The 10,548-nt window shown below is 45.6% G+C and overlaps 1 protein-coding gene across 1 annotated transcript in view; it reads left to right on the top strand.

Annotated features, from left to right (window-relative positions):
* Positions 1-4,849, top strand: part of LOC311131586 (cytochrome P450 2J4-like) — a 55,010-nt gene extending 50,161 nt beyond the window's left edge. Inside the window, exons 8-9 of the mRNA XM_084164653.1 lie at positions 3,800-3,941; positions 4,243-4,849. Of these exons, the coding sequence (XP_084020779.1) occupies positions 3,800-3,941; positions 4,243-4,418 (318 nt within the window). The 3' untranslated portion in view covers positions 4,419-4,849. The remainder of the gene's footprint in view (positions 1-3,799; positions 3,942-4,242) is intronic.
* The last annotated feature ends 5,699 nt before the right edge of the window (positions 4,850-10,548 follow it).

A 10,548-nucleotide genomic window follows, 5' to 3' on the forward strand; every position in this document is an offset into this window, starting at 1 on the left:
GGAACTTTGGCTTTCCTGGATATAGCCACTATATTGTGATCACTGCATCCAATGGGTACGGATACAGCTTTAGAACAAAGTTCTACAGTATTAGTAAAAATGTGATCAATACATATGGATGATCTTGTTCCTGTAGTGTTTGTAAACACCCTGGTCAGTTGATTAATAACCTGAACCAGATTACAGGCACTGGTTACAGTGACAAGCTTCCTCTTGAGCGGACAGCTTGATGAAAACCAATCAATATTCAGGTCCCCAAGAAAGTAGACCTCTCTGTTTACATCACATACACTAGCAAGCATTTCATACATATTATTTATATACTGACCGTTAGCACTTGGTGGCCTATAGCAACACCCCAAAAGAAAAGGCTTTAGATGGGTCAGGTGAACCTGCAGCCACAACATTTCTTTTTGTCATTTTTTTTCACACTTCAATAACACTTGACATAAGATCTTCTCTAAGCATTACAGGGACATGGCTCTGACTATATACAGCAACACCTCCCCCATAAGAACGAACGACAGGGTCGCGTCTGTAAATTTCAAACTAATTGAATGAACGACTGGTCGTGTCTCTAGTAACCAACAGATGAGAAAGTATGAATTTACATATAAAAATATAAAGAAATATAAAAATGTAAAAGTATTTCTACCAGTAAATGTGTACTTTCATATTTTTTTATTTGGCAACTGTGGTATAAGCGGGATAAACACCTTTGTTCTGTACATTACCTTGGAAAAATGAACTCAGCTGGGTCATCCATTATTTCGAAGGTAATGTACAGAACATCGGCATTTATGCCTTAGTTATCCACCTAATTTTCAAACGCTTTTAAAACATGGAAGCCAAACGCGGAAACTATGAATACAACTTCCCCCACGCATTGTCATAGAAATCCCTGCATTAGCATGTTTCTGTTAGCTGATACATCATGACAAAATACACTATATTACTGTCCTGCTAGTGTGCCTGGACCTTGTAGGCTAAACTGCAGAGAAAAAACCCATAACTGATCCAAATGGTTGTTCCAATCAGGCAACCTAGATGCACTTATTTCTAAATATAGATTCAAAACGCCAGGCTTTTGAGCGGCTATTCAATTGACATAGGCTATTCGCTGCAGTTTAATGCCTAGACCTTACAAAAAAAGATAGCAGTTTTGAAACTGTTGTATTTTGGACGCAGTAATTGCATATGAACTGCAGTGTACTGCAGTTGAACTGCTGTTATACTGCGCTGTAACTGCATTACTGCAGTAAATAAAACAGTGTTATTTTGGACACAGTATTTTCAGCATACTGCAGTTATACTGCACTCTAACTGCAATCTTTTTTAGTAAGGGAGAGTTTTGTACTCACTTGAAAACAATAATAACATTCTTCATTACATTGTGTTGTTGTAGCCTAGTTAGGATACATTTCTTGTCCCCAAAAAACTGAAACAATATGGTAGCTTTTTGAGCTGCCTACCAAGGGACTGGGAAGGAGCGCACTCTGGGCTGCATCGGGAGCACACATAGTGTAGGCTACCTATTGTTTCGTTTTCTGATCAACTTTTTATTATTTCGCTGTGTAAATTGACTGGACATAGTCACTGCAGTATTAAGCCTGACACTGAGTTTATGAATTATGGGCTAATATGCATAGCCTACTCTTCTAATTTAGGATATAGGCTACATCTCAAGCCTGTCTGTCTTCATTGTTCTGTTGCGCAATTACGCAGAGATGCACGCTTGCTCTTGCTTGCTGAATGTAAAATAGGCTAGGAAAGGAGAAGCCCATATTTTCCAATAGTAGGCCTATCTTAACACCGGGTTACATCCTGACAAAATAGGCCTACACCATATGAGTGTCCTGCTAATGTACCTTTCTGGGCCGTCTAAACTGTCTAGAACAGACTTAAACGGATCCAAATGGTTGCATAATCAGGCCCAGGCTGTTGGCCTATGCAGTTATTTCAGCATGAAACAAAACAGGACATGTGAGCGGTTATTCAAATTAGCCTACATCACTGCAGTTTACAGCCTATGGACAATAATTGCGTATTCACTTGATAACAATAACTAATTCCTCATTGCACTGTTTTGTTGTAGCCCATTATATAATACTTTTCTTGTCTAAAAACGTAGGCCTAATCAATAGTGGAGCTTTGCGTGCCTGGGGGCCACAGAGCGCATCCTGGAGGAATGCACTACAGATCTGCCATTTGATAATCTGTTAACTTATTCTTCTTGAACTTTGACAGATAAATATTTAGCTTATAGCCCTAATATTTAGCTAATGGATGGCCTAATATCTAGCAAATATTTAGCTTCTTACTTTGGCTACACATCACTAGCCTCTCAGCGGTTCCCTTGCACAACAGGCTATAGGCTACACAAGCCTCTCCGAAATAGGCCATTCCTCTTCTCGTGAAATCCCAGGAAAAGCTATAGGCTACAAAAGCGATAGGACATTTATTTATACTAGGCCTAATAGCCTATTCGGGGAAAGAAGCAGGCTTGCTCTTGCTAATTCCTGATGGTAAAACAGGCCTACAGCATAGAAAATGCATGTCGGGGAAAGTTGAGGAGAGAAAGTGCACAGGAGGTTGGTGAGGAGAGAAGGTGCACAGGAGGTTGGTGGCACCCTAATTGGGGAGGACGAGCACATGGTAATGGCTGGAGTGGAGTTAGCGGAATGGTATCAAATACATCAAACACATGGTTTGATGCCCTTCCATTTGTGCCGTTCCAGCCATTATTATGAGCTGTCCTCCCCTCAGCAGCCTCCACTGCGATTGGTGTGATCATTTTGGCAGGTTATGATAATATTGTTGCGCGGATGCATTGCAAATAGTTGCACAGGACATACAGAGATGATCACAGTGAAAAAGAAGACCCAAAGGATTTTAGGACTGTAGAACGATAAACTATAAACTTTCCTCTAGTGTGGATGCTCAACAATGTTTTATAGTTATGTAGCCTATAGTTTATCATTACATTTATCGTTAGGCTATAGTTATTGGCTTGGTGGATGGCCTGGGCCTTAACTCCACCATAACACAACTAATATTACTATCACAACAGACCTAGCCTACTAGTAGGTCTAGCTAATGTTAGCGAACTTGAATTAAATAAAAAATGTAATTACACTTATACACTTACACTTGTTTACATGACTTTTATACTCTATAAATGGACTTAAATAATTTACTCTGGCAAGTTTGCCACCAGAGCGCTGCAGTAGGGAAGTAAAGAAGAAGTCGATTCCATCACTTCCGTTGTTTGACTGTGCCCATAGCAACGTTCGAAAATGAGATACCACAGTGTTGTTGAATACTTGTTTCTGATTGGCTAGAAGGGCATTCTAGAATGGGCATTAAAATCAGATAATGGGACAGTTGGAAAAAAGATATTGGGACAGTTGGAAAAGATATTGGGACAGTTGGAAAAGATATCGGGACAGTTGGAAAATATTTCAGGACACTTTGAAATCATGACGCAATATGCGCCTACACATACCGGTACATTTGTGCTTGAGTATTGTTTTCTTTGGCAACTGTGGTATAAGTGGGATAAACACCTCCGTTCTGTACATTACCTTGGGAAAATGAACACCGCAAAGTGACTCTGCAGTGTTGTCCATTATTTCCAAGGTAATATACAGAATGTCTGCGTTTATCCCTTACTTATTTCAACTATACATAAAGCTTTGTTGCCATAACACTGTGTACACTGTGTACATTGTGTACTAGTTGTATCTAATAAATAATACAGTGAGTTGATGAGATCATGTCTGTTCTGTTGTCCCCTCAGAACACCATTGTGCTTGGTACCCTCCAGTCTGTCCTGTTTGATGAGTCTCAGTGGGAGACCCCTCACACCTTCAACCCTGCCCACTTCCTGGATCAGGAGGGCAAGTTCAGGAAGAGAGATGCATTCCTTCCATTCTCTTTAGGTAATACTGTGCTACATTTATCCTTCCATTATCTTTAGGTAATACGGTACTACATCGCTTCCATGTCATTTGACCCCAGATTGGTGCCAAATGATTGCTACCCTATCGGAAATTGCGCATGCACAACTAATCTTCCTTACATAGTAATACTTTACTTGGTTTAACTGAAGTTGAATCATTGACTTAAAGTTTAATCATTGACTTGCCTATATAGCTAGAGTATGTTGGTGCTAGCATAGTTACTGTTCTATACTTTACAGTGTGAGTTAGAAAAGGTGTTCTGTGTTGGTTCTCTCCCCAGGTAAGAGGGTGTGTCCTGGGGAGCAGCTGGCCAAGATGGAACTTTTCCTGTTCTTCACCTCCCTGCTGCAGAGGTTCACCTTCTCCTGTCCTCCAGGGGTGGAACCCAGCCTGGACTTTAAGATGGGGTCTACACACAGTCCCAAGCCCTACCAGCTGTGTGCAACACTTCGATGAGGCCCCACAGCTGCCCCATACATCATGTTGCAGGGGTGTCAAACTCAATTCCTGGAGGGCCAAGTGCCTGCAGGTTTTCTCTCCTCCCTTGTCCTTGATTGATCAACTATAGTCATTGATTATTAGGAACTCCCTTCACCTGGTTGTCTGACAGGAATTGAAAGGAAATAGCAAAAACCAAAGCATAATTCTTTCATCGCACCAAACAACTGAAAGAGCTACAGATGGAGAAAACACACTTATGTAATGATAATAGTACTAATAATATTATGTAATGACACTGCATATACCACTAATAGCCTACATATCAAGGTCTCAAACCATGTTTTGTAGTCCTAGATTGAACTTGAAGAAGAAGGGAAGATTAGATTGATAATGCAGTAGTGTTTTAGGCCCCATTTTGTAGGCCCGCGGAACCCCCCCCCCCCCCCCCCCCACCCCCCCCCCCCCCCCCCCCCCCAAAAAAAAAATATATATATTTTTTTTTGAACTCAGTCGGTGTCTCAACTTACTGTTGAGAGTTAGAATAATAGAATACACAAGGTTCAATTTCGAAATTTGGTTGTGCATCAGCACTCACAATTAGCCAATGTCAGCAAAAAAAAATTTAATTGGTAAGTTAGTGTGGCGGACAGCTATCTAAACTTGTAGTAAGCATGGTCGAATTACCGACTGGGGTGGGGCCCATTGATCGATCATCAGTTATCATATTAAAAGCTGCAAACATTTGCCTCCACCCTATGGCAAAATGTGTAGAATTACATGAAATGAGTTATAAAATTGCAAAATCTTCTCTCCTCCCCATGGCAAAATATGTAGAATTGCAGCAAACTTGCTTTAAAACGGCAAAATGTTTTCTGCGCCCAATGGCAAAATGTGCAGAATTGCAGGAAAATAACTCTAAAATGTATTTATTTTCTCTTCACTGTCACGAGTGGGACATAAAATTGTTTTCTGCGAAAGGTGTGTGTGTGTGTGGGGGGGGGGGGTTATGAGTTTTTTTGTGGCTCCCACCCCCAGCAAAGTTGCCCATTCCTGATATACAATATAAACAAACTGCATGTCTTTCATGTATCTGACATACATTTTGGTCATTTAGCAGACGCTCTTATCCAGAGCAACTTACAGGAGCAATAATGGTTAAGTGCTTTACTCAATGGCACATCAACAGATTGTTCACCTAGTCAGCTCAGGGATTCGAGCCAGTGATCTTTCGGGGACTGACTGACCCAACGCTCTTAACCGCTAGGCTACCTGCCGCCATACATGGATGTTTTTGACCCATGGTCTGGTGGATTGTAATTTCTTACGGACTTTTTTATTTCTTCCAAGGCAATATATAAGTACAGGTAATATCATAATTTTGGAGAACAAGCTATTTAAATACACTAATCAGGATCCAAGGCAGGTTGGATAAAAGTCTGCAATGTTAATGTGGGCTAATTGTGGTCTCCTCCCTGCTGCCTTCAAGCTGGATTGAATTGAAGACTTACAAGGTACTGTTAATTGGCTATCCCTTATTAGTGTTAGACCCGACTTCATATATTTTAATGAGTTTGGATAAATAATTGTCTATTCTCAATGTCACAGTGCAACACAGTAAAGATGACTGTTGCTGTGAGTGAATATTATGATTTTAAAACACTGACATTACCAATTCCCGAACCCTTTCCAATAAAACCCTGAACTGCAAACCTAAAGCTGATTAAGAAATAAAAAACTATTATGTTTTGAATAGAGCAGGGTTGAGCAACTTTGATGGGGATGGGGAACACAAAAAATCTGAACTCACCGCAGAGAACATTTAAAAGTTTTAGAGTACATTTTGTGCAATTCTACACATTTTGCCATGATGTGTAGAGAAAATGTTGCTGTTTTAAAGCTAGTTTGCTGCAATTCTACACATTTTGCCATGGGGCGGAGAGGAAGATGAGCAGTTTTACAGCTAATTTCCTGCAATGAGAAATGTTTGTAGTTGTTAATATGATATTTATTACCTACTTACATTTTGGAAGCTAATAGATTGCATTTAGTTATAAATATGAGACATAATAATTGCAATCAGAAGCTACTATTTACATGTACATTTGATTGGTAACAGAATAAATAGCAATAGAATAACTGCAGAATAAATAATGCTGTAATTGAAAATTGTACACCCAAGGTAGGCTACTGCCCCATTAATATCTAGAATAGATTGTGTACCCTATGTGTGATTCTCACCAAATATATTGTCTTCTCACACTATTCAAGCCCCACAATTGATAAACAGCTTATGGAGCTCTCTTAGCCTATAGATCACATATTGCAAACAAATAATCTGAACTAAAAACTCAATCCATTTTGGAATTTCTGTGCGTCCTTGACAATCGCTAATTAAAATCCAAAAACCGGTTCTGCGAACCTGCACATCATCATCTTCTCTCTTTTGTGGCACCAATGTGAGGGGTTATGGCAGGGGAAATGGTGTTGCAGTAGTCTAGTGTGTTGTGCAGGAATAATGACAAGCGAACCTGGGGAGCTTTGTGTTCACATTGCCCTAAAAAAGGGAACCGGACCGCGGAATTCAAGCGAACCGAACTCAGACCTGTCACGGTTTCGGCCGAGGCTGCCTCTCTCCCTTGTTCGGGCAGGCTTCGGCGTTCGTCGTCTCCGGAATTCTAGCTGCCACCGATTTATGTTTTCATGTTCGTTTGCTTTTGTCTGTTTGTGTCACACCTGTTTCTGTTTTACGTGATTAGTGTCCTATAAGTTTCTCGTTGTGTTTGTCTTGTGTTGTGTGTGATTGTTTTCGTCAGTGTTGTGTTTGCTCGGTTGAGCATATTTCTCTCCACTGCGCTGGAGCTCGTTTGCACTTGTTTCGTGCACTACATATTTTGTCGCACCTGTTTGTGCGCATTTTGCCTACACGCCTTGGGCGTAGTTTAGCTGTTGGGCTTTGTTGCCCTGTTGCCTGTGTTTGGGTCGGAATACAGCTTTTGGAACCTACCGTCTGCGTCCTGCATCTGATTTCCTACACCACACCTACACACGCCCTGACAGAATCACACACCACCCATGGAATCAGCAGGAGCAGAAGCAGCCCAGACAAGACTGGAAGCCCAGGTTCGGGATCAGCAGGAGCAACTCCTGCAGATGGGGAACGCCCTGCAGGAGGTTATTTCCACACTCCGAGGCTGGGGTTCGCCTCCACCACCGCCCGCCCAGCCAGCACCATCGGCCAGCCCGCCCGTTCCAGCACCGGAACATCGAGGAGTCCGTCTATCTCTCCCGAGGGCTTACGACGGGACAGCGGCTGGGTGTCAGGGGTTCTTGCTCCAGGTCGAGCTGTACCTGGCCACAGTCCATCCGGCACCTTCAGGGCATGAGAGCGTGTCCGCCCTAATCTCCTGCCTGGCCGGTAAAGCGTTGGAGTGGGCCAACGCGGAGTGGAGGAAGATCGACGCCACGACCATTACCTACACCGAGTTCTCCCGCCGCTTTAGGGCGGTGTTCGACCATCCCCCGGAGGGGAAAGCGGCGGGGGAGCGTCTGGTCTTCCTTAGGCAGGGGAGGAGGAGTGCCCAGGAATTCGCACTCGAATTCCGTACTCTAGCGGCAGATGCAGGGTGGAATGATCGGGCCCTCATCGATCTCTACCGATGTAGCCTCAGAGAGGACGTCCGTCGGGAGCTGGCCTGTCGGGACGCCAGTCTCACTTTCGACCAGCTGGTCGACATGTCAATTAGGTTGGATAACCTATTGGCTACCCGCGGACGTCCTGAGGGGGGTCCGTCCATTCCATCCTCCAGCGCACCCGAGCCGTGTCCTATGGAGCTCGGGGGCGCTGGCGCTAGAGGTAGGAGGAGTCGGCAGAGTGGGGGGTCCATCCACTGCACCAACTGTGGTCGGGGAGGACACACCGCGGCTAGGTGCTGGGGATGGCCTCCTCGGGGAGATGACGACAGGTCCCGCACTGGGGATTCCCTCCAGGTGAGTAGGCGCCCCACTCACCCAGAGCTCACTGTTGCCCATTTTTGTATGCCTGTGTGTTTTCCGCAGGTGGCACCTCATTCCCAGTGTAAGGCGCTGGTAGATTCAGGCGCGGCTGGGAATTTCATTGATAAGAAGTTTTGTTTAGAGTTAGGGTTTCCCCTTCTCCCTGTGGAAGTTCCTTTTCCCGTTCACGCCCTAGATAGTCGTCCGTTGGGTACGGGCTTAATCAGGGAGGTCACGGCGCCACTTAGGATGTGTGCGCAGGGGAGTCATCAGGAGATAATACAACTGTTTCTGATTGACTCTCCTGCGTATCCGGTGGTGCTGGGCATGCCCTGGTTAAGTACCCATAACCCCGTTATTTCGTGGCAGGAGAGGGCTCTGAAGGAGTGGTCTGCTCAGTGTGTGGGTAGATGTTTGGGCGTTTCCTTAGGGGCTACCTCGGTGGAAAGTCCAAACCAGGTGCCCGCATTGCACATTCCACCTGAGTATGGGGATCTGGCTATCGCGTTTAGTAAGGCGAGGGCGACGCGATTGCCACCCCATAGGCAGGGGGATTGTGCGATAGACCTTCAGGCAGGAGCTGCGCTCCCACGGAGTCATGTGTATCCTCTGTCTCAGGAGGAGAAGAAAGCTATGGAGGTTTACATAGACGAATCACTGAGACAAGGATACATACGGCCGTCCACTTCCCCCGCGTCCTCGAGTTTCTTTTTCGTGAAGAAGAAGGATGGGGGGTTGCGTCCGTGCATCGACTACCGTGGTCTCAATCAGATTACGGTGAAGTATAGTTATCCACTCCCGCTGATTGCGACCATGACTGAGTCGTTGCATGGGGCGCGTTTCTTCACGAAATTAGATCTCAGGAGCGCGTACAACTTGGTGCGCATCAGGAAGGATGATGAATGGAAAACAGCCTTTAGTACCACCTCGGGCCATTACGAGTATCTCGTCATGCCATACGGGTTGATGAATGCTCCGTCAGTTTTCCAATCATTCGTGGATGAGATCTTCAGGGACATGCAGGGACAGGGAGTGGTGGTGTACATAGATGACATCCTCGTGTACTCACCTACCCGTGTCGAGCATGTGGCCCTGGTGCGCAGAGTGTTGCGGAGGCTGGTGGAGCACGACCTGTATGTGAAGGCAGAGAAGTGTCTGTTTTTCCAGGAGTCGATTTCCTTCTTGGGGTATCAGTTGTCTGCGTCAGGGGTGAAGATGGAGGTAGACCGAGTGTCAGCCGTGAGTAATTGGCAAACACCAACCACTGTGAAAGAGGTGCAGCAGTTTTTGGGGTTTGCGAATTACTACCGGAGGTTTATCCGGGGTTTTGGGCAGGTGGCAGCTCCCATCACGTCTCTCTTAAAGGGGGGCCCGGTGCGTCTGCAGTGGTCAGTCGAGGCGGACAGGGCTTTTAAGAAGCTGAAGGACCTGTTCACCTCGGCTCCGGTGCTGGCGCATCCGGATCCCTCTTTACCATTTCAGGTAGAGGTGGACGCGTCTGAAGCCGGTATTGGCGCCGTGCTGTCCCAACGGTCAGGCGCGCCACCTAAACTCCGCCCCGTTGCCTTCTATTCCAAGAAGCTCAGCCCGGCGGAGCGAAATTATGACGTAGGGGACAGGGAGCTGTTAGCTGTGGTCCAAGCCCTTAAGGTGTGGAGGCACTGGCTTGAGGGGGCTCAACACCCTTTCCTCATTTTGACGGACCACCGTAACCTGGAGTACATCCGGGCAGCGAGGAGGCTGAACCCTCGACAGGCTAGATGGAGTATGTTTTTGACCCGTTTCTCTTTTAAGATCACCTACATCCCTGGGTCACAAAACGGTAAGGCAGATGCACTGTCTCGGCGGTATGACGGGGAGGAGAGGTCCGTGGAGCCCACTCCCATACTGCCGGAGTCGTGTCTAGTGGCACCGGTGGTGTGGGAGCTCGATTCTGAGCTCGAGCGGGCATTACGCACCGACCCTAGTCCACCACAATGCCCGGAGGGTCGGAAGTATGTTCCGCTCGAGTGTCGGGATCGATTGATCTATTGGGCTCACACGTCACCCTCCTCTGGACATCCGGGTATCGGCCGGACAGTGCACTGTCTTAGTGCCAAATATTGGTGGCCTACGTTGGCCAGGGATGTGAGGGTTTATGTTTCCTCCTGCT

This window comes from Coregonus lavaretus (assembly GCF_964263955.1).
Source record: "Coregonus lavaretus genome assembly, chromosome: 6".
Lineage (NCBI taxonomy): Eukaryota > Metazoa > Chordata > Actinopteri > Salmoniformes > Salmonidae > Coregonus > Coregonus lavaretus.